The sequence below is a fragment of the Oncorhynchus masou genome, chromosome 25, assembly GCF_036934945.1.
Source record: "Oncorhynchus masou masou isolate Uvic2021 chromosome 25, UVic_Omas_1.1, whole genome shotgun sequence".
Taxonomy (NCBI): Eukaryota; Metazoa; Chordata; class Actinopteri; order Salmoniformes; family Salmonidae; genus Oncorhynchus; species Oncorhynchus masou.
This window is the reverse complement of record NC_088236.1, coordinates 25,484,315-25,508,374: the sequence shown is the minus strand read 5'-3', so window position 1 is coordinate 25,508,374 and position 24,060 is coordinate 25,484,315. Positions and strand designations below refer to the sequence as shown.

At 44.1% G+C, this 24,060-nt stretch overlaps 1 protein-coding gene across 2 annotated transcripts; it reads right to left on the bottom strand.

Moving 5' to 3' along the window:
• Window positions 1-846: 846 nt before the first annotated feature.
• Window positions 847-23,462, bottom strand: LOC135513968 (tissue-type plasminogen activator-like). 2 transcript variants are annotated; one of them, XM_064937024.1, is made up of 15 exons: window positions 23,348-23,462; window positions 13,219-13,300; window positions 11,448-11,490; window positions 10,948-11,082; window positions 10,252-10,362; window positions 9,181-9,355; window positions 9,011-9,102; window positions 8,342-8,519; window positions 8,165-8,250; window positions 7,840-7,896; window positions 7,332-7,539; window positions 7,127-7,263; window positions 6,709-6,849; window positions 2,470-2,618; window positions 847-2,129 (listed from the first exon to the last, which is right to left on the bottom strand). In XM_064937024.1, the coding sequence occupies exons 1-15, from the start codon at window positions 23,404-23,406 to the stop codon at window positions 1,962-1,964; spliced, it is 1,821 nt and encodes a 606-aa protein (XP_064793096.1). In that variant the 5' UTR covers window positions 23,407-23,462; the 3' UTR covers window positions 847-1,961. The 2 variants fall into 2 exon arrangements, with proteins under 2 accessions (XP_064793096.1, XP_064793097.1); XM_064937025.1 differs by lacking the exon at window positions 23,348-23,462 and adding an exon at window positions 14,904-15,005.
• Between the last annotated feature and the right edge of the window lie 598 nt (window positions 23,463-24,060).

The following is a 24,060-nucleotide window of genomic DNA, read 5'->3' as shown; positions in this document are numbered from 1 at the left end:
GTGCAGGCTTCCGGTAAACACGTTTTCAAGTCATGACTTGTAACTGGCCTGTTGAGATCTGTGTGTACGGTATATGTATGTACCCCCTACTAGTGTGGAAGTTTTGCCACCCGTTTAGGAGACTTGGACAAGTAGTTCAGTGGTGTTGAAAAACATTTAACTAAAGATTAAATGATTTGCAAATGTAAAAACATGTCTGTATCTTAAATAGTTGACACCTGCTCTTTACATGAGACTGACCAGGTGTATCCAGGTGAAAGCTATTATCCCTTATTGATGTCATGTCTTAAAACCACTTCAATCAGTGTAGATGAAATGGAGAAGACAGGTTAGAGGATTTAAGCCTCGACAATTGAGACATGGATTGTGTAGTTGTGCCATTCAGAGGGTGAATGGGCAAGACAAAATATTTAAGTGCCTTTGAACTGGGTATGGTAGAAGGTGCCAGGCGCACCGGTTTGAGTGTCAAGAACTGCACCGCTGCCGGACTTTTCACTCAGTTTCACGTGTATCAAGAACGGTCCACCACCACCCAAAGGACACAACTGTATTGGAGTCATTGGCCAGCATCCCTGTTGAGCGATAGACCTAAGAGTTAACAATGATGTGTGAGGACGCGCTGACCAGCTGCCTTTCCCGACTAATTTCTCAAAATAATGACCATGGATTAAAGGGTGTGGATGCACAAATTATGTGAACAGCGCTACAATAAATCTGTAGCCTAAGTATTACAAACATGTTATCTGATGTGGGCCAGCATGATGAGACATGAAAGTGATGCATGTGCGTCTCGGCATAGCCCTCTAGGTCTATGGCTTAGCCTCGTAACAAGAGAAATTGAAGAGGTAACCAAAAATATTATTTATTTAAAAAGATGGGTTTAAGTCTCAGAAAAAGGTTACGATAGCCCCAAAAATAAATTAAACTTTCAGAACTCTACACATTGAACTAACAAAACTGCATAAACTATTACAGTAGAAAATACTGTAACAGGAATAGACATAAATATTAACTTAATACACATGTAAAATACAAATATTAAAACATTACTGTCCAAGAGGATATATATATATATATGATAAATAATATGAACACTCACTCAAACATGAACACATACTGTACTATGTTAGGGAGGTGGAGTCCAAGAGCTTTGCAGTGAAAGAGCTTTCATTACATACACCTCCCAGTCCTTTTCAACATAAATCCAACTTTAAAAGACTGGATATGATGATCGCTGGGCTCAACCCAACGCTTATGGAGACGGATAACGGTGGCTGTGTTCAGGCTTTAGCTATATTCCAATCTAACAACTCAATGCCTTAATTAATGCCTTTCAAGCATCTGGAAGGTGGGCTTTTCCTCCCATATTTCTTAGGCCTATTGAGAACTGTTAGGGGCTGAGGGAGTCAAATACAGAGGGATTGGGTTGAGTTTTCAGTTTGGAATGTAGCTGCTGTCTTTGATTCAGCAGATTGTTGTGGTTAGTGCTAGTGGGGTTAGGAGGGTAACATTGCAAAATTAAATTCAAACCACAGGCCACCCATGTAAAATTAACTCTAAATGAACTGAGAAATGTTAATTGCAGTGGCTATATACATTCCTATGGAACCTTGTGCAAAGTACATGTCCAACATTCTATCAGCTGCATATGAAGTGGTGGAAGCAGAGCCATATTCCTAAATATATACTTTACATGTAGCTCTGGGTAGAACAGGAATCAGCTGGACTGAGTAACAGTCTATTCTCTTTGGAGGTGTAGTGTTCAGAGTTCTGACCTTACTGCATTCTCCCTCTCAGCCCAAGAGTGAAACAACGCATACACATAATGTATTGGAGTACTGGAGGTTCCTCTTGTGCATTGAGTGGTTGTCCCTTCCTCGGTTAAGGCATTGTGATTGATGGACAGGAGTCAGATGAATTCTCACAAGTTCTCTCAAGGTGTATGTACTGTTTGTGTGTGTTTACTGGCTAGTTTCCTGTTTCTTGCTGCTGATCCAATCAGTGTATTGTGTAACACGTGTGTACACCCCGGGTGTGTCTTTCTTCCCACAGCCATCACCCCAGCTGATCAGCCCCATCAGAGTCATCTTCCCATCCTTGGGACAGACGAGAGGACCGCCAGAGTCACCCTGCATAGGAGGAGGAGATGAGGGACACATTTCAGTTGTGGTTCAGTCATGGTTCAGCAGGAGGTCTACAGTACCATTTTATAAATATTATCAGGAGCACTAACATCCAACATGACACATCCTTATACCAGTTAATTAGCTATTTAAGTGCTTAGTGTTGTAGAGATTTTGGGCTACATACTGCATGGCAAATGGCACCCTATTCCCTACATATATAGTGCACTACTTTCGACCAGGGCCCATAGTGCTAAGGTCAAAAGTAGTGCACTATATAGGGAATGTCGTGCTATTTGGGACACAGTGTGTTTGGGTCTTAGGAGGGTGAAAGAGCCCTCTTCACCTTGCAGGCGTCGTCCAGACCCCGGGTGTCCCCGGCACACAGCATGTTGGAGGTGACCAGACGCCCAGATAAGACATTAGGGACACAGCGGTCCTGAGGCCACAACCTCACGTGACCCCTCTTCACCCGCTCAGAGTACACCGCATTAACTATGGAGAGAGGGGAAATGGGAGGGTATTAAGCTCTGGACACACTATTCATGTTAAATCGGCCTGCATTGCTCCATGCACTCTAACACCTATATAACATTTATTTTACATCTCTAGATTGAATTTTTTTTAAATTGCAAGGGTTATGTACCCCCAGGATTAAGAAACACTGTTTTAGGTACACTATACAAACACAAGTATGTGGACACCCCTTCAAATTACTGGATTTGGCTATTTCAGCCACACCTGTTGCTGACAGAGCCATGCAATCTCCATAGACAAACATTGGAAGTAGAATGGCCTTACTGAAGAGCTCAGTGGCTTAACGTGCCACCGTCATAGGATGCCACCTCTCCAACAAGTCAGTTAATTCAATTTCTGCCCTGATAGAGCTGCCCCGGTCAACTGTTATTGTGATGTGGAAACATCTAAGAGCAACAACGGCAAGAAACACAAGGGAACTCCGAGTGCTGAAGCATGTATAAACCGTCTGTCCTCAGTTTTTACTATCAAATTCCAAATTGCCTCTGGAACAGAGTATGTGAGCGGAGCTGGAGCGGTACGAGGAGCGGAGCACGGAGTGAGATTCTCAAAGGCCGGAGTGTCAGCCTTCTCGCATGCCCGGCCCAGCATGCATTTGTAGTCTAGTTGTGTTCTGCTATAGCCCCTTACTGTAGCTACTGTCATGGAATTCCCTAAATATTGTCATATAGAAACTGATAAAACACACAAGGTGCTAAATCAAGTTGACTAACAAATATGAGGACCAAGAGCAAGAGTGTGGTGATGTATTGTCCACAACTAAATCATTGTGGAACCTGAAAAGACACATATCCCGAAAGCATGATGTGTACTTACTACGAGCACAAGCTAAAAGAAAGAAATGAGGTGGGTAGATCGCTAAGTTGGTCATTGTAGCAAAGTATTTCTCTTAAACATTTTGTTCTATCTATACAACAGGCCATAATTGATTTTGGCACAATAGGCCTGGCATATTCCCACATTCAAGGAGCTTTGTTTTGATTTAGTTATTTTGCCTAAAAACCTTTAGGCTGACCTATAGAAAAATGGAAAAAAAAAAAAAAAAACTCTGCCCAGCCTGGCAAGAGTGGCCAAAAGGGTGTTTAGCCTCCCCAGTGGCTCTGCAGATGTGGAGAGGATATTCTCTGCTGCTCACCGGCTCTCCAGACTCCATCGCATGAGCCTGAAGCCACAGACGGGCTAAAATCCTGTTTCTAAAAAAGTATAGACTATAATGATCAGTGGTGGGCCATCAGGGCCAGCAAGGCCTTCTCTGCTGGCCTAAACATCAGAATATATATATTTAAATATATTTTCCCACAAATATGTATTAAATTATTCCCCAGAGTAAGAGTTACTCTTCATTTCATAGCGTTCCTCTTGGTTGCACTGCTTCCAGCCCCAGGTTGAGATTTGGAGGGCTGGTCTTTATGTTAGGTATTTTATCCAATCATATTCAGCCATCATGTTGCCAGGGGTCTAAAATCTGCCTTCAGAATCAACAGTGCGGGCGCTTGTGGCTTAAAGTGAATGGAAATTAAAATTTAGTGTCAACCAATCAGCTTTAGAGTTGGCTATTGTACGCCTGCTGGCTGGCTCCAGTGTTACACAGGAGCCAGCTAGCAGGCGTGGTGCGTGCACGTCTTTTGATTGGATTACCAATATTGAGAGGCAGGTCTCAGAACTAGGAAACTGAAATTGATCAACAAATTAATTTGCGTACTACTAAGCTGTTTTTTCAACCCACAATGGCGGAAGGAGAATATATCGATTTGGTCGAGGATATAATTATAACACCATTCTCAAGACAAACTTTTCAAGAAAAGTTAGACATTGTCAGGAGAGGTAGACGCCGACGCTACAAAGCCTGTCACAGGCGGGAAAGGGGTTCGTTCGCCACTTTCAACTATGGGCGCTATCAATGACTCACAGGCTCCGAGAAGCACTGCAAACTGTACTGCTGGGAATGCCTATTATTTGCAAGTGATCGATTTGGTGTTTGGAGCCACACTGGCTTTGCAAACCTGAGTTGTCTAACCAAGGCAGCAACGAGACAAAGTACGGCTGGGCACTTACAAGCAATGGTGCTTTTGAAAACTTTTGGGGACACCCGAGTAGATCTACAGCTCAACGAACAAGCGCGCAGGGCAACGAAGCTGCACAATGAAAAGGTATTGTACTCTTCCCTTGCAATTCTCTGAATAAAAATTTCAATTTCAAGGTGACGCAACGCTTGGTTACACTGCGTTTCTGTCTAAATGTATAGTGTCTAGAGCCATGGCATCATAATGATGGTAGAGGTGGATTAATTCGGGTGGGACTGTAGGACTTCACTGAAGGCCCAGGCCCCAGAACCACGGCACGCTACTGATAATGATTGAATACAACAAAATGTTGTTTAAATGCTGAATACTTTATATCTCTACCAGACTATTGTGTCGCACTCGCAAATGCTTCACAATGTATTTCTTTGTAGGCTATAGCCTTGAAATAATACTGCCTAAAAAAATTAAGGCTCCTGACCTATTTAGTGATTATATGCTGTGTAATATGACATGTAGCCTATTTGAAATTGTGCTTCTGACATTTCCCTTTATTCAAATACTTTTCATTCAAATCCATATGGTTTGGTTTCAATACTTCAAACCAAATGGTAGTTCCAGTCAGAGAAAGATGGGTGTTGGTTAAAATTGTGATTAATGAATGGAGCGGCAGTTTCTCTTCCTGTGTGAGCGGAGCGGTTTTTAGCAGAACAGTTGGAAAGGACATGGATCAGCGTTGCACACCGTTCCATGAGAGATGAGCAGGATTTTCAACCGCTCAACTCTGCTCACATGCTCTGCTCTGGAAGCAACGTCAGCACAAGAACTGTTAGTCGGGAGCTTCATGAAATGGGTCTTCATGGCCGAGCAGCTGCACACAAGCCTAAGCTCACCATGCGCAATGCCAAGGGTCTGCTGGAGTGGTGTAAAGCTCGCCGCCATTGGACTCTGGAGCAGTGGAAACACATTCTCTGGAGAGATGAATGCCATCTGGCAGTCCGACAGACAAATCTGGGTTTGGGGGATGCCAGGAGAACGCTACCTGCCCCAATGCATTTGTCGTGCCAACTGTAAAGTTTGGTGGAGGAGTAATGGTCTGGGGCTAGACCCCTTAGTCCAGTGAAGGGAAATTAACGCTACAGCATACAATGACATTCTAGACAATTCTGTGCTTCCAACTTTGTGGCAACAGTTTGGGGAAGGCATGAAAACCCCATCAAACACCTTTGGGATGAACTGGAAAGCCGACTATGAGTCAGGCCTAATCGCCCAACCTCACTAATACTCGTGGCTGAATGGAAGCAAGTCCCTGCAGGAATGTTCCAATATCTAGTGAAAAGTCATCCCAGAAAGGGGCCTCCCGAGTTGTGCAGCGGTCTAAGGCACTGCATCACAGTGCTTGAAGCGTAACTACAGACCCAGGTTTGATCCCAGGCTGTGTCACAACTGGCCATGACCGGGAGTCCCATAGGGCGATGCACATTTGGCCCAGTGTTGTAAGGGTTTGGCCGGGGGGGGGGGGGGCTTTCCTTGGCTCATCACGCTCTAGCTGACTTCGGTCTTCAGTTGAACTGTGTTTCCTCCGACACGTTGGTGCAGCTGGCTTCGAGGTTAAGCGGGCGGGTGTTAAGAAACGCGGGTTAGCGGGTCATGTTTCAAAGGACGCAGGACTACACCGTCAACTCCCCAACGGGCGAGACGCAGAGATGACACAAGATCGCAATTGGAAATCTCAAAATTGGGAAGGTGGTAAAATAAAAAAAAGTATTCCCAGAAGAGTAGAGGCTGTTACAGCAGCAAAGGGAGGGACCAACTCCATATTAATGCTCATGATTTTGGAACGAGATGAGCAGGTGTCCACACACTTTCATGTAGTGTACATCAACATTGTCCACCCTTTCAAAAACCTGTGTGCCTCAGGCTACTGCCCTCTACTGGGCATCAGAAAATAAACCACGGGAACACTTAACTAAGCTTCATGAGTTTAAAAAAACGAAACATTTCAAAGAAAGGGTGATCTGTCTTACACTCCTTCTCTTTGCCGTAGCCAGAGATCTCACACTCGGTCCAGTCAGGCAGTACCAGGCCTGGGTCAGGCAGACAGGCGGGTAAGACCGCCGGGGAGTTCACAGCACACAGGCCAGTATCACTCTTCAACTTCAGCAAGACTGAGAAGAGGGGGAGGGAGGAGGGCAGAGAGAGAATTAGTGATATTGCTTTACTTTGGTTACAACGGTTCTTTATGGCTCTTCACATATGCTACATAATCAAGCCATAAGCCTCTTGCGAGTCAGTGCCCAACATTGTGCTGTCCAATATAGCTCAGTTGGTACAGGTTCAATTCCCACCGGGTAGCAGTATAAAAATATATGCAATCACTACTGTAAGTTGCTCTGGATAAGAGCACCTGCTAAATTACTAAAACGTCATGTAAAAATGGGTCACCAATGTCGTTGTCAAAGGTTTCCTCGTTGTATTTCTCGTGGGTCCAGTACTTCTCCACCTCAAAGATCTGGTCACTGCTGGAGGAGTTCTTACGAAACGTCTGACCCAGAACCACTTGCAGACGCTCTGGTTTAAACCTAACGGAGAAAGAAAATCAGTGAGTCGTGTGTGTGTGTGTGTGTGTACACGTGTGTATTAAACCTACCTCTCGTCGAAGCAGTGTGCAGCAGAGAGGACCCAACAGGAGTCAATGAGGACCCCTCCACACAGGAAGATGTGTGCTTTGTATGTGGACCAGAACACGTTGATGGCTGCCTGCCATGGCTGCTCTGTGATGTCACTCTGCCGGGCCCCTCCCAAGATACGGAAGGAGGGGCGACTGTGATTTTTGTCAGCACGCTGTCCACAGGTACCTATGGGGGGGGGCAGTCGATATATCGTTCTGTTTTTTAGATGTATAAACCTCAAGGTTTAAAGAGGAAGGGGAGGTGTGGAGGAAGAAGAGAAGGAAAAGAGGAGAGGGACATGGGGAGGAGGAATAGAGAGAGGGTGTAGAGGAAGAACAGAAGGAGAAGTGTGGAGGAAGAGAAGGACAAGAGGAGAGGGGGACATGGGGAGGAGGAATAGAAAGAGAGGGTGTGGAGGAAGAACAGAAGGAGAAGTGTGGAGGAAGAAGTGTACAGGTAAATGTAATGTTGTGGCTGTCCTCCTACCTCCGTTGGTGGTGGGAGCCCTGGGGCCTAGAGTAGTGATGGTAGTAGGTCTCCTCCCTAAAGAACAAACAGATACTGTTCAGTACGACATTAGATCTCAAATACTCATACAGCGTGACTACAGTTGCAAATGTACTCAATTTGCACTCATTTGTACTCATTGCAATCCCGACAGTCATTTGACTCCTTGTCTTAGTCATTGCATGCATTACATGACAATTCTTGGCAGAATATGCAGTGTTAATTTGACCGGCACATGAGAGGACATATACATGCATACTGTTGACAATATTATTGGACAGCAGTCATGGTAACAGATACTCACGGCATTTGGTGACGTTACAGAGCTCCCAGGTCAGCTTCATGTTTCTGTAGACGTGACACCAGGGGCCGAGATCACCGTCTGGGTTCCTGAAAGAGAGAGATTGTATAAGTGTGGTTGTGTGTGTGTATGTGTCCAGCATGCATGTGTTAGAGTTGCTCTGTGTGTTTATAATCTTACCTGCAGAAGTTGTGACTTCCCAGCCCCAGCTCTCTGGCATCAGACCTCCATGCGTTGTAGAACTTGTGGGTGATGAGGGGTGAGTCCCAGGCGAGACAGCTGTAGCCCTTCTTAGTGATGGCTGTCGTCCCCCTGTACGTCTGCCCCGAACCCTGAACACACTCCGCTGGGCTCTGGTCTGGAAAAACACAGGGTGAGGCACATTTCATTTACGCTGTGGACTACAGTCAATCAAGTAGCCTTCTTGTCATAGTTTGGCAAGGCGACACTAACTATCATGCAGGATATGAACCCCAGGAGAAACCAACGTTTTAGACCGTTACGCCAAGAGGAAATTGCCGAGGGCAGACACTGGTTTTGAAGTTTGCAGGCGGGGCTACCACATCGTGACCATGACCAACTCATGTCCGTTACATTCACTACCCTTTGGTGCCAAATGTGCAGTGGTGTCTCATGGGGGAGGAGGTCATTGTTAACAAGCAGGACAGGAACCCAGGTCTCCCATGGGAACAACCAACCTCTTAGATCAAGAGGAAATTCCCTCTTGGGCCAAGTGCAGACACTGGTTTTGAAGTTCACAGGGCGGACGACCTCATTAGGTGACCATGACGGACTCATGTCCGCTACATAACCAAATAGCAGGATAGTATTCTGTTGTCATGTCATTACCTGCAGGGCAGCTGGAGAGAGTACAGAACTCCCAGGCTATCTGGGTTCCCTTGTAGACATGACACCATGGCTTAGTATCATCGCTTGGATTCCTAAGAGAGAGGGGAGGGGAATATTTATCTTGATTGCTCGATTGATGTGCGTGTGCGTACATTTGTGTATGTGTGTACCTGCAGTAGTTGTGATTTCCCAGTCCCAGGCTGTTGGCCTCTGGTCTCTTAGCTGTGAACGTCCTCCCTCTGAGGGCTGTGGAGTTCCAGTTGATACATTCTGAGCCGGTTCGACTGACACTCCACGTACCACGGTACCCTTTACCCTGGCCCACCACACACTTCTCAGTGGTGTCTGTGGAGAGGGAGAGAAATTTGTCTATCCAATCCAGCCATCCAACCACAATCTGTCCCAAATGGCACCATATTCTCTTCATAGTACACCACTTTTGACCAGAGCATATAGGGCTCTGGTGAAAAGTAGAGCACTATGTAGGAAATAGGGTCCCATTTGGGACACACGGTATCTATGGGAAAATACATTATAGCAACCATGTTGATCTGATAAAGTCTGTCTGTCTAGCTGTCGTCCTTTCTCTATGGCTTCCTCCTATCGTCATGCATCCTGGTTACATGACTAAGGACTCACACACCTATTCCGTGTTTTGACTCCCTGATCTTATGGTATCCATGCAATGACACGCGCATGAGTAGAGAGGATGTACTGCTCTTTTTAGGCTCACTCAGAGTCACATGGGGACAGAGTTTGGCCATTGTGGTTTCATCAAATGACCAACGATGAATTATGACGCTGATAGATGACGTCATAATATGACTCTGGGCCCACTCTTTTGGCTGTGAACTCACTCAGACCATCAACATGTGTTACGAATTTACATGTTGAGTGAGTGGGGTATTTACAACGGCCTCCCAACGGGATTAAAACAAACCGATTGATGCCAGCTAACCACTGAGTTCCATGGCGTTCCAGATTTTGGCTTCTGGGGTGTAAACGATTTTTATTTCATGGCTGGCCCACAGACCACAACTATAATATTTTCTAGTCATTGTCACAGGATTACGTTCTACCATTCTCTATGTGTCTACTGCCCTAATGATAGTAGTAACCAACATTACTACTAGATGCTAATAGATAGGCATCAATAGCAATCCCTTGTCCTTGTCTTTCAGTAGTATGAGGCGAGAGGAGTATTTATTGACAGTGTAGCGTGGTCTCTGTGCTCTACTTACTGATCTCACACTGAGCCCCAGTGAAGCCTGGTGGACACTGACACAGGTAGTCAGAGGAGTAGACCATCGCCTTACAGGTTCCCCCGTTGTAGCACCTTGACTGATAGCAGGCTACAGGGATGGAGAGAGGGATGGTTTGATGTGTTGGAGTTGTTAGAGAAAACATTTACTAGACCAGACCGAGCCCACCTGTTGTGCCAAATGTCATCACTTCTTTTACGTCACATACAAAATGGCAGAATTTCCCTTTTTTCAGAACAGCTTCAACCCCAATTTTCACCTCTGACAGCGCATGACCTCACAAGCTGAGAACGAGGTAGTGATTTGTCTGTCATCAGATGGGTGGTCATGCATCATAGCATTGTTCAGTGGGGGTGAAGGAACGTGTGCATTTAAATAGTGAAAGTCACAATGGGTGGGTGTTCTAATGACTATACATCCTAGACTACACCCTTTCCATGACACCAACCACTCTCCAGTGGAGGAAAGTAAAGGACCAGAAGGGAGAGATACTGTACATACAGAGTGGACAGAGGGAAGGCAGACAGAGGGAAGGCAGACAGAGGGAAGGGGTTCTGGAAAAGGAAACAAGTTACAGAAAAACAAGCTGAACAGTGTTGTCACTCTGCTCGCCTAAAGGGGGTTGTGCGTGTGTGTCTATTTATATACAGTATGCGTTTGTGTGTTTCCACTCACTGGTGACTGGCACATCATGACAGCGCTGTCGTCCTCGTGATGCACAGGTGCAGCGCTCCACAAGCTGGCCCCGCCATCTCAACCACGTGTCCCCAAAACCACGCACCACAGCCGACTGGCCATCCACACACCGCTCTATGCACACGAACACAGAAACACACGGGTAGAGACAAAGACAAAAACAGAGACATGAGTCACTTACATTATGTATCTGTCTCATCTTGTATACACATGAAAAGAGAAGGTGTAGGTGACAGACTAGTTATTTGTTGTAGCTAACACATGATTAGTGTGAAGCACAGGTGGCCAGCGGCACCTTAATGGCTGGGCACCAGTGGCTGGAACAGAATAAATGGAAAGGTATCCAACACAAACACATGCTTACATGTGTTGGATACCTTTCCATTATCATGAGCCGTCCTCCAGTCAGTAGCCTACTGTGGTGTGAAGGGAGGGACAGAAGAGGGGTGTAAGAGGGTGAGGGGGCAGTCTATGCTCACCTTTATGGTTTCTTGTCCCTCTTTTGGTGTGACGAAGCTCAACCTGCCATGGGAGAGGTAAGAGAAGTGAGCTCAAATCTCCACAGTACCAACAAACAGTGGGGCAAAAATGTATTTAGTTAGCCACCAATTGTGCAAGTTCTCCCAATTAAAAAGATGAGGCCTGTAATTTATCATATGTACACTTCACTATGACAAACAAAATGAGGGGGAAAAAAAAATCCAGAAAATCACATTGTAGGATTAATTTATTTGCAAATTATGGTGGAAAATAAGTATTTGATCAATAAACAAAAGTTTCTCAATACTTTGTTATATACCCTTTATTGGCAATGACAGAGGTCAAACGTTTTCTGTAAGTCTTCACAAGGTTCATACTGTTGCTGGTATTTTGGCCCATTCCGCCATGCAGATCTCTAGAGCAGTGATGTTTTGGGGCTGTTGCTGGGCAACACGGACTTTCAACTCCCTCCAGGACCTTGAAATGCTTCTTACGAAGACACTCCGTTGCCCGGGCGGTGTGTTTGGGGATCATTGTCATGCTGAAAGACCCAGCCACGTTTCATCTTCAATGCCCTTGCTGATGGGAGGTTTTTACTCAAAATCTCACGATACATGGCCCCATTCATTCTTTCCTTTACACGGATCAGTCGTCCTGGTCCCTTCGCAGAAAAAGGGCCCCAAAGCATGATGTTTCCACCCCATGCTTCACAGTAGGTATGGTGTTCTTTGGATGCAACTCAGCATTCTTTGTCCTCCAAACACGACAAGTTGAGTTTACCAAAAAAAGTATATTTTGGTTTCATCTGACATTCTCCCAATCTTCTTCTGGATCATCCAAATGCTCTCTAGCAAACTTCAGACGGGCCTGGACATGTACTGGCTTAAGCAAGGGGACACGTCTGGCACTGCAGGTTTTGAGTCCCTGGCGGCGTAGTGTGTTACTGATGGTAGGCTTTGTTACTTTGGTCCCAGCTCTCTGCAGGTCATTCACTAGGTCCCCCCCCCCCGTGTGGTTCTGGGATTTTTGCTCACCGTTTTTGTGATCATTTTGACCCCACGGGGTTGTGTGGAGCCCCAGATCAAGGGAGATTAGTGGTCTTGTATGTCTTCCATTTCCTAATAATTGCTCCCACAGCTGATTTCTTCAAACCAAGCTGCTTACCTATTGCAGATTCAGTCTCCCCAGCCTGGTGCAGGTCTACAATTTTGTTTCTGGTGTCCTATGGACAGCTCTTTGGTCTTGGCCATAGTGGAGTTTGGAGTGTGACTGTTTGAGGGTGTGGACAGGTGTCTTTTATACTGATAACAAGTTCAAACAGGTGCCATTACAGGTAACGAGTGGAGGACAGAGGAGCCTCTTAAAGAAGAAGTTACAGGTCTGTGAGCCAAAAATCTGGCTTGTTTGTAGGTGACCAAATACTTATTTTCCACCATAATTTGCAAATAAATTCATTAAAAATCCTACAATGTGATTTCCTGGATTCTCATTTTGTGTGTCAGATGAAGTGTAACTATGATGAAAATTACAGGCCTCACCTTTTTAAGTGGGAGAACTTGCACAATTGGTGGCTGACTAAATACTTTTTTGCCCCACTGTATTGTCTGAATGGCAACAGTAGTGACGAAGATAACTCTAGACTCTGATCTAAGGTCAGTTTAGCATTTTTCACCTTGCGCATTTTGCGAGGTGAAGTTGGCCCTAGATCTGCACCTAAGGGCAACAACTTCTACCTGGAGCTGTGGTTCGTGCAGTGGATGTGGTACCTACTTTGTCTGCTAGGGAGTAGCAGAGAGCTGACAGGAGGAGCAGCATTCCCAATACTCTGGCCATGGCTGTGTCTGGATCTTTTCTGATGGAAAATAAATACAAATGATTACAGACTCTACTAAGCCATGTGAAGAAAGACTTTGTTGATTCAGGACAAGTCAAGTCATTGGGTACATACATACATACAAGCACTCAACATCCCTTGGACACAGTCACAACTTATAAAAAAAAACAAAAAAAGCCAACTCCTAGTGAACAATGTCAATGTCACGAGCATGCTACTCTGATGTGGGTAGAGGATGGATGGACTTTAATACTACCACTTACTCTAACCCTCACCCTTCCTTTGAGTAAGAGAGGGAAATGGTGGGATAGGTGGAACGTTTTGGGGAATTGGCAGGCATTTCTGATTCCTTGAAGTTGTGATTCCCTGTGGAGCCTTAGGCCTACTGACATACAGGAAGGAAATTAAAGCAGTGCTCGTGTGTGCGGTCCTCTGTAGCAGTTGGTAGATCATGGCGCTTGCACCGCCAGGATTGTGAGTTTGATTCCAGGGACAAACCCATACGTAAAATGCATGCACATATGACTGTAAGTCGCTTTGAACAGGTCACTGTGTGGGGGCTTGTATTTAAAAGAAAAAAATCCTTTAATTAACTGGGCAAGTCAGTTAACAAATTCTTATTTTCAATTACTTTCCTCGTTGGTACTGGAAGTCCCCACAAGCATAGTAAAACAAGGAACATTTCCCCATGAGGACAAAGGCTATTTAAGCTTAGGGTTAGGAGTTGAGGTTAGGGTTAGTCCTGAGGGACAGAGAACAGTGACAAACTAAGCACAGTTTGCCACCGAGGAGAAGTCTCACAAGCTCACAAGTGTGTGTGTACAAATTATTAAAGTAAACTGTGTGTGTGTGCGCAAACTCAAAACGTTGCTAAAGCCCTCTCCCAACATACCAATACAATATGGAAGCAGTTTCTAAACAGGAGTGAAGATGTATGGACGGGTAGAATGACTAATGACAAACAGATGAGGACAAGAGAGAACGGAAACTTGACACCACTAAGCCGGCTTTCCAAAAAGTTTGTTGCACTACAATAGAGTTTGCTACGTTTTGTAACCAGAATACACACTTAGTTGAATCTAACATAAACGTTTGCATTTTTTAAACGTGTGGTGATCGTGCAACTTGGTAATACTGAAGGATGCTCTGGATAAGAGCATAATGGAATTTTACATATACATTTGAGTAATTTCACAGAGCAACTTACAACTAGGGAAGGTAAGACAAATACATAGCACAGTAACTGCAATAAAATAAGCATGGGAATAAATGTAAATTAATCTAGTTCTCTGTAAACAGACTAAAATGCACTGCAGAACCCTTTTAGGCCCTAAAGCCTCTGTCAACTGTGACTAACATGACTCACACTTGGAGAGGGAGAAAGGGAAGACAGAGGGAATAAAAAGAGAAAAACTTAAAGTTAAAGATGGAAAGCGTGAAAAGGGATTGAGGAAGACTACAGCACTGTGGTCATTGCATGGGACCAACACATAAACCTTACCTACTGACATATACACACCACATCTGGCTGATGGTTTTTCTGATCTCTGTGGCTGATTGGGCTGGTGTTATGAGGTCAAACTGTGCACACTGCTCAGAAACATGAAGCTAATCAACTCACCAGGTGCAGAGTAGATTTTCCTGGAATCCCGACTCCCTGAACATTTCACTGGGATGACTCTGCAAGATGTGTGGGACTTACAGACAGCGCAGAGTATATACCCTTAGCTGAGCCTCTTTGGCAGAGCATGAGTTGCTCTGGTCCCCTGCTGTCCCTCCCCTGGCCTATCAGACCAGGCCATATGTTTCCTGCCAACATTGAGCCTGTGTGCCTGACGTCACTCACTTTCATGTTTTATCTGTCACACACACACGCCTAGTGCCTGTCCGACACATGTTAATGATGGCTATCACACACAAATGCACACAAACGTGTGGGTGCCGTCAGACACCACAGGATTATCAGCTGCTGTCTAACAATCCCACAATGCAGTGCATTTGTTTAGGACTGGTTTGTGGTCTGGCAATGATCCTACTAAACCAGCTCTTACAAGAGCCAACAGACACATGCACATGTTTAAACCCACACTAAAAACACAGGACAGTTGCACACCCTTATGTTGGTAGGAGTTTACAAGAACATCTCTTAAAAGTCAGTATGTTGTTTTGTTGATGAGTTTAAAACCTACTGCAGTGGTCTAAATCAGGGTCACAGTGATTATTGGTTGTCTTGAACAAATCTACTTTGAAACAGAAGTACACACCTCATACACATGAGTATGGGCTTAAAAGAGAAGACATCTGTACCATGTCAGAGAATTGAAATGTATTACATTTTGATGTGGAGAATCTGTTTAAGGGTCAAATTGATTCCAACCAAGCACGACGTAATCTTTCTAAGACAGCGGGATGCAGTTGAGTCATTGTCCAAAAATGAACAGATTGTGGTTAAAAAGGCAGACAACGGTGGTGCGACAGTAGTGTGGAGTAAAGACATGTGACAGAAGCCTACTGTCAATTAGACAAATTCTACCAATCTTACCTTCAACCCTACAGTGGACCTAAACTGAACTGAAAGGGATCCTCACAGAAGCTAAGGAGAAGGGCTACATTTCAGACAGAGTTCAAATGTATTTAATGGCAGTCTGCTTATGGCTTCTTTTACCTTCTTCCAAAGGACCACAATAACCTTGAAAACCCCCAGCAGACCAGTCATCAGTGGTAATGAAAGTCTGACAGAACCCATCTAAGTACATTGATGACTTTATTCAGCCTTTTCTGACATCACTCCCAGCCTGTCTTCAAGGTACCACAGATGTGTTGAACAACATTAAGGAATAGAACAATATAGATACAGCTTCCTTTTCAGTCCCCATGGGTGTGGAGTCTATACACACCATTGAACATGAACTGGCAGCTATGTACCATTTCTTGAGAACCCGACCTGAAACTGAGATGCCTCCTACAGAATTCATTGTCTCACTGACTGAATAGATTCCTAATCATAACATCTTTATCTTTCAGGACCGTATTAAACAGGTCAAAGGGTGTGCCATGGGAGCTACAGCCCTTCCTACGCTGGTTTGTACTTAGGTAAATGGGGAAAATAACTTACTTTTGGATCCTTCTAATAACAATTTGTTGACACAGTTTCCAAAATGGAGTATTACGTCAAGCATTTCATTAACTGCAAAACCACTCATGTCATCTATAGATTGGAATGTCCACAGTGCAAGGTGTTCTACATTGGACGGACAAAGAGACGCCTTCAAGACCGCTTAGCGGAACACAAGTACGCCATACGGGTAGGTAATAAAGACTACCCCATGGCAAGGCACTACAAGTCCTTACTCCATGGCAACCCTGCCTCCCTACAAGCTATGGGTATTGATCATATTCCGGCCTCTATTAGAAAAGGGAACGTCTTTGGATTTACAAACTACAGGCCACTAAGTACCCTGGTTTAAATGAAGATATGGATTTACAAACTACAGGCCACTAAATACCCTGGTTTAAATGAAGATATGGATTTACAAACTACAGGCCACTAAATACCCTGGTTTAAATGAAGATATGGATTTACAAACTACAGGCCACTAAATACCCTGGTTTAAATGAAGATATGGATTTATAAACTACAGGCCACTAAATACCCTGGTTTAAATGAATATATGGATTTCTCACCCTTCCTGTAGGGTCGTCTTAGGTCCATTTGCTGTCATCTAGTGGATATTTTGCTCTATTGCCCTCAGCTATGGTTAGACTGTTGTTCATGTTTTGCTGTGTTCTAGTGGACTATGGAATATATTGCTTTCTTATTCTTGACACCTCTCCCAGTCATATTTAAGGTTAGAACTACCTTTGTGTTCTGATACTTCTAGCTTGGAGTTGTATTTATGATAACTTAGCTACAGTACTGCACCTTTTAATGTGTACAGTATTGCTTACTAGGTGTCCAATCAATTGTGTAACCACTCCCTCTTCCAATAGGGCTAATTGAAAAGCTGTTCAAAAGAGGACATTGTATTCCCTTTTTTTGTACTCCCTGACGAAGGCCATGCAGCCGAAAGACGCGTTTTTTAAAATCTTTGTTTCCATTTTTTAACATGCCATACTAATGAAGGCATTTTAATCAATTATAGGAAGAGGCTTTGGTCCTCCTTTCTTTTTGATGACCACTTTACCAAAGAGCACCTTTATCTACCAAAATGTACTATTGTGTACCTTAGTAGCACTTCCTTTCCTCCAAGTATTACATTGAGTTTGCATCCCAATATTACACTTTATATACAGTACATCTCAGAAGACTAAAATATAACAAAACTGTTTGACATGGAAATCCTGTGTTTGTCTTTAAAAACAAAATGTTATGAAATTGAAAAATATTAACATTCCACCAATGAGGCCAAAGAGGTTGTTTTTGGTCTTTGACTGCAGGAAAGGGCTACCTCATTTTCTAGCAGGGATTTGAAGGCAATGGTCTGTCCCACCCAGTTAGTTAATGGTTTATTTTGATTCCCTACACACCCATGAGGGCTGTAGCTCTCTTACAACAGTAGGTCAAGTCTGAGTTATGGTAAGATGAGGCTGTTAAACTGTGATTGGAGCTTAACTAGTGCTAGACTGAGGCAACACAGGCCCCCCACGCACACACAGGCCCCCCACGCACACACAGGCCCCCCACGCACACACAGGCCCCCCACGCACACACAGGCCCCCCACGCACGGCCCCCACGCACACACAGGCCCCATCCGTTCTACTGATGCAACTCTCATGTTCTATTAGAGTTCAGTCATAAAGCAGAATTATAGTAACAGAGTTGTCTAAGTGCTGAGCACAGCTCCTTCTCCCCTGTCAGTCTGTGGATGAGTCTAGCTAGCTGACCTGTAGAGTAAGGATGTGTGATTTGCTGACCAGTGACCACAGTACTGGTACAGCAGGTAGAGACTAATCAGCGGCCATTTAACCTCAAGGGAAATAGGAAAGAAAGTGTTAAATATTAGGGATCAGAGGACAGGGCTAGACAACTCAGCACAGTGTTTGCAGTACCCTAGTCGAGTCTCTTCACACTTCCAAAGCTGACTGTGTACATGTTCTCATCCTCCTAAATCTTCCTTCAACACCATGAACCATCAGATCCTCCTCCCCACCCTCAGGGCTGGGCGTTTCAGACTCTGCACACTGTCGTGGAAATTCCCTCTATTTACCAAATCATGGGAGCAAACCACACACACGTCAGAGTTAGTTATCAAAGTCCATCTTTAATTATATGAGCTCTATCACAACCCTATGACTCAAATCAATTCAGTGTCTATCAATGAATTCTGAGAGTCCCTTCCACATTGCAATATCATTTTGACTTAACAGTTCAGTATCTCTAATGAAAAGTTGAGTCCCAACATAATGGCAAATGGGATCCTTTATAGCGAAGATCCCCCCCTAGACGACATGACAATCCACAGGTCCCAGGAACTTACACAAAGAGGAGAGGAGTATCCCCTAGCCAGACAGAGTTGGCTATAAATGATCCTTCAGTTGTCTCCTAAACAAAGCTCTTATTTAGTCCTTGGTACAAAAAGATACCAAGACATTACCCCCACCCTGTGATATATATCAAATTGTCATTTAGAACCAATTCTAAATACAACCAATCCTGGACAAGCTCACGGAGAGGAGAGTGAGGCGATAGAGGGAGCATAGAATGATTCCAGACACTGCCATCCTCCTCTCCCCGATGGGAAAAGTAGGGAGTGACTGGCACACAGACACAGTGGAGCAAAAGAAATGTTTACACATGATGACACCTTGACCTCTCCCCTCTCTGCGGCCCAAGCAACTTAGTCCTGACAGAACAGATTACTATAGTGGTGGCCATTGGCAGTTCAATAATACAGAGAAATAACTCAAGCATATCATGAAAATAAAACATCCTATCTATGTTACCCAACAAATTCTGATTATTCCCCAACTAATTCTGATTATTCCCCAACACGCTTAGATTACATCCTACCTGGCAGGTCACTCCTACCAGGTGATATTGAGAGGATCTGTATCTGCACCACGTACTCTCACTACTGGTGTTCCCCAGGGCTCGGTTCTAGGCCCTCTTTGCTTTATACACCAAGTCACTCAGCTCTGTCATATCCTCACATGGTCTCTACTATCATTGCTATGTGGATGACACGCAACTATATACTTTTGTCCTTCCCCCCCTACTGACACCCAGGTGGAGACATGCACCTCAACCTGCCTAGCAGATATCTCCATTTGGATGTTAGCCCAGTTCCTAATCCAGGCACTTGTCATCTCCCGTCTGGAGTACTGCAATTCGCTGTTGGCTGGACTCCCCACTTGTGCCATCAAACCCCTGCAACTTATCCAGAATGCTGCAGCCCACCTGGTGTTCAACCTTCCCATGCAAATAGTATCTTAAATAATCCTACATTACCCCCTGCTCACCCCGACCCCTCCCTGTGAACTAACACTCACTTTTTTTTATTTATTTTTTAACACACCTGACTAGCTCTGACTTTGCTGATAACTACTTTATTGAGGAATGATTTACTTACTATGACGTGTGGTTGTCCCACCTAGCCATCTTAAAATGAATGCAGTTCGCACTGGATAAGAGCGTCTGCTAAATGACTCCAATGTAAATGTAAAATGTCTAGTCAAAAATCTGAACAGTGATCAAACTGAATAGAAGGATTTTTTGAAATACTGACCTACAGCTGCTAGAACGAGGACAAAGAAACAGGAAACATCTTTAAAGTGTACCAAGCCTTGGTACTGATGTTACGGTTGGTAAAATGTGATGTGGCAATGTAAGTTCCTTCACTTTTCATACCGATAAAGCGTCATACATTTAATTGAAATTAAGTAAATAGTTGTAGACAGGAAGTTGTGGATGGATGGGCGTATGTGACTGTACATGCACACATGCCAAAGTTATGTGTATTCTTCACTGAGAGAAATCAGGCAGCCATAGGCGTAATCTGATTAGCATCACATTGAACCAGTTTGATAAACAATGACACAGAACTCTGGTTTGGTTCTAGCTAATTATCTTCCTTTCCTTCGCTTTAGGTTTGGTTCCAATACTCTAAAATAGCCTTATTTTCCATGTCGCTATGTTAGTGACTGTCAAAGATATAACATGTCATGAGCTGATGTCTGCTTATGACAACTGATCTAACACGGTCATGACACTATGTGTTACTTAGGGATAGTAAGCTACTTGGCTGGAGCTATGCCTGCTATACCGGGCTCTTGACCTGTGAATCAGGTCAGCAAAAGCACTGAGAGCCCCCCTGGCCTAAAACACCAGCCCAGCCACCACAAAGAATGCACTAAATGCACTGAGCCATAATTAATGGTACAGGATCAACGTGTTAGCAACATTGCTGAGTTTGGACTACAATGCTGCCCATTAATGGTCAGCCAGATCCTGGAAGTGACCCTGTCCTGTAGGTGGTGCATGTGAGCCACTTCAGGTTTGTCTTGTTCAGTCACCTTGTATCGGAGGACAATAGGGGTGCGCTCTAGTATTGACAAAAGCTATCCAGAGGAATTCCCAAGTTAAACTAGCTGCTTTAAAATCTACAATTCTATACAGGGCTAGTCAGGCAAAGGGTGGATTAAACACACACAGCTGACTCCAGGGAACCCCATTCCTAGAAACATTCTGTATAATCTCTGTTCTGTTATCTGAAGGAACACTGATTCACAACTGCTTTCACTTTTTATTGTAGTTGTTGAATGTGAACTATTGCAACAAGAAATTTTAGAATTACCTCATTCCAGAGCTGTGGATTACTGAGTGAAGTGACAGATGACGAAGTGATACAGTATGTGCAATGGGAGTATCAGGTGAAGGGAGGGGTAATGAGATGAATGGAAAGAGGTGGGAGAGAGATGACAGTATGAAACAGAATGTGAGGGGAGTATCAGGTGGAGAGGGGGATAAAGAGAGAAGAATGGAGACAGGTGGAGGGATGGAGAGGGGGATTACAGTAGTGAAAGAATGCAAGAGCATCAGGTGGAGAGAGGGAGAAAGAGAGAAGTGGAGTGATGTGGGATGGAGAAAGAGTGAGATGAGTGTGGGTGTGAAAGATGTGGGATAGAAGGGGAGATAGGAATGTGGAAGAGATAGCAGGGTATGGTCAGCAGTATTTAACCTAATCACTGAGTCAGAACTAGGTGACTATTGCTCTTGGCTGGCTCAGTCACTCTTTCACTTCCCCGCACTCTTAGAAAGAAAGGGTTTCAAAAGGATTATTCAGCGGTCCCCATAGGAGAACCCTTTTTGGTTCCATGTAGAACCCTTTGTGGAGAGGGTTTTATATTAAACCCAAAATGGTTATTCATACCTGGAACCAAAAAGGGTTCTCCTATGGGTACAGTCAAAGATGCCTTTTTCCCCCAATAAGAGTGCATATAACCTACATGTGCCAAGGTGTGGCGACATCCAACATCAGGTGAGAAGAAAATGGCAGACATGAAATGCACGAGAGCTACATGCTCTGCAAGTAACAGAATAACTAGCCTCACAATAGCAGCCAAGAGTGTAAATATTTGCTTTCTGCCCTTAATCCGTTGAGTTTGCCAACTACATATTTGAAACAGTCCTTTGAGTCCCCAATATAGGATATATGCCATTATGTGATGTGTCGACCAGCTTTCTCGACCTCAATGCTTGGCTATCAAAAGCCAACTGACATGTACTCTGAGGTACAAATCTGTTGCACCCTCTATAGCCACTGTGATTATTATTTGATCCTGCTGGTCATCTAGGAATGTCTGAACATTGAAGAAAGAGCTGTCCTTAACAGACATGTACTCTTATAATCTCCACCCAGCACAGCCAGAAGAGGACTGCCCACCCCCCTGATCCTCGTTCCTCTGCGTTTCTTCCTAAATTCCTGTTTTACTAGGGAGATTTTCCCAGCCGCTGTGCTTCTACATCTGCATTGCTTGTTCTTTGGGCTTTTAAACTGGGTATTGTTAAGCACTTTGACAACTGCTGATGTAAAAAGGGCTTTATAAAATTGATTTGATTAAGCAATTGAGTATTTGTATTTCATAAATAAATTGAATTTACTGACTACATATTTGAAACGTTCCTTTAATTGAGTCTCCAATGTGGAATAAATTGTATTATTAAGAATGCGACATTTGTTAAACTTTCATTAAGTCTACGATATGCGATAAAAAAAAATGCCGAGGTTTACTGACACCATTCAAACGATGAGGGTGCAGCCGAACTATCGCCTGGGAGGTTTGTGGTCCGCGTATGATGCGTGTAACGTGTTGTGTTGGTACCGAATTTTAAAAAAAAATAGTCAACAGCCCACAATTTCTCTTGGAACATTTCGCGTAGATCTACCACCGTAGTGTGCACTTTGCTGTGCTTCACAAGTGAAGACATAGTTGATCAACATTTTAAACTAACCGTTCTGATCTGTTCCATCAGCCTTATTAATTGATATGTCGCATACTTCCACTAATCTACTTTGATACGCATCATGGGGATTAAGTGAGCACAATGCCCACAAAAAGTGGGTATACGGCATATACCTGCGTATATACCCTCCAATACACTACCCCATAGGACATACGGTATATCTAGAAGGGATTGAATTGGTCCATATTCCAGGTAAAGTAAATTAAGGGACACAAAGTGTAGAACAAACGACGTAAACCCATCTTGAGAAGATATAAGCACCTACAAGCATCCGAGACCACAACCTACTGTCTGTATGAGAGACTGCGCTCATAATAATATAGCCTACATGTATTCAGCTTTTTAAACTATGCACAAATGCTTGGGAAAATTAGATAAAAAGTTTAAAATGTCACATTAACTGAAATGTATTTGACATTCCATTCGAATATTACTGAAATCATTTGGCATTCCATTTGAAATATTTTGTCCCGGCATGCTTCACAGAAAACAATTAGCAAATGTGGTAGCCTAATGCAATCACTATGATTTAGCATAGCCAGTAAATAACAATTAAAATCTGGAAAACAGCGTGGTTACATATTAACATGAATATCCTTACCTTGTCCTTGTGTATGGTATGTTGCCAGTTCTGAATCTCCCTCTAGAAACAATTGTCATCGGAGGATATTGACAATGAAGTGTGATAACTGCTGTGCTTCTCGGTTTTTATCCTAGCCTCGGCTATTTCCGCTGAAGGGGGGGGGGGGGGGTTTGGATTAACACATGATTTGACCATTTTTACGTATTACATTGTTCTGCGGAAGTGTGACTCAAAGGCACGCAGGCCTTTACGTGACACACACACACACACACACAACTGAACCTGAAGCTGTCTTTGGCTCAACATTGAAGGGTTGATTAAGAAAAATCTCATATTCTAATAAAGTGAATATTTGTCTTGTACAGACTTCAGTTGATCTTGGTTGCAAATCTGATGTTATTAGTGATGAAATTCTTCGCAACCTGAGTTTATACTCTGCAGCTATTTGGAATTGGCCTCCCCATGGCTCCTGACCAGGCCAGGGTAAAGACTGGGTGGGTTCAGTACCAATGGAAATCCAGTTAGTGGCGAATCCCCTGCCAGAGTCTGGGCCGTTCCAGACTGCGTTGGCCCATTCCAGGGCTCTTACCTGTCAGACAGGAGACGAGGCTCACATTCGAACCGTAGCCAGGTAGAGCGCGCAAGCAAAAATCCCTGGCACCCAGCCGCCGCTCCATCGTACTCCCTCCAGGGCGCGAGATGCAACGCGCTCGGACCGGACGCCGCCGGAG

What these genes read in the sequence shown, in the direction of transcription:
- LOC135513968 (XM_064937024.1), bottom strand. Translation starts at nt 23,406, where the DNA reads ATGACAATTGTTTCTAGAGGGAGATTCAGAACTGGCAACATACCATAC. An exon ending in AGGGACAAGAAACCATAAAG is followed by an intron (nt 11,083 to 11,447) that starts GTGAGCATAGAC and finishes TCGTGTGCATAG; the next exon opens with AGCGGTGTGTGGATGGCCAG. An exon ending in GGAAGTCACAACTTCTGCAG is followed by an intron (nt 8,251 to 8,341) that starts GTAAGATTATAA and finishes TCTCTCTTTCAG; the next exon opens with GAACCCAGACGGTGATCTCG.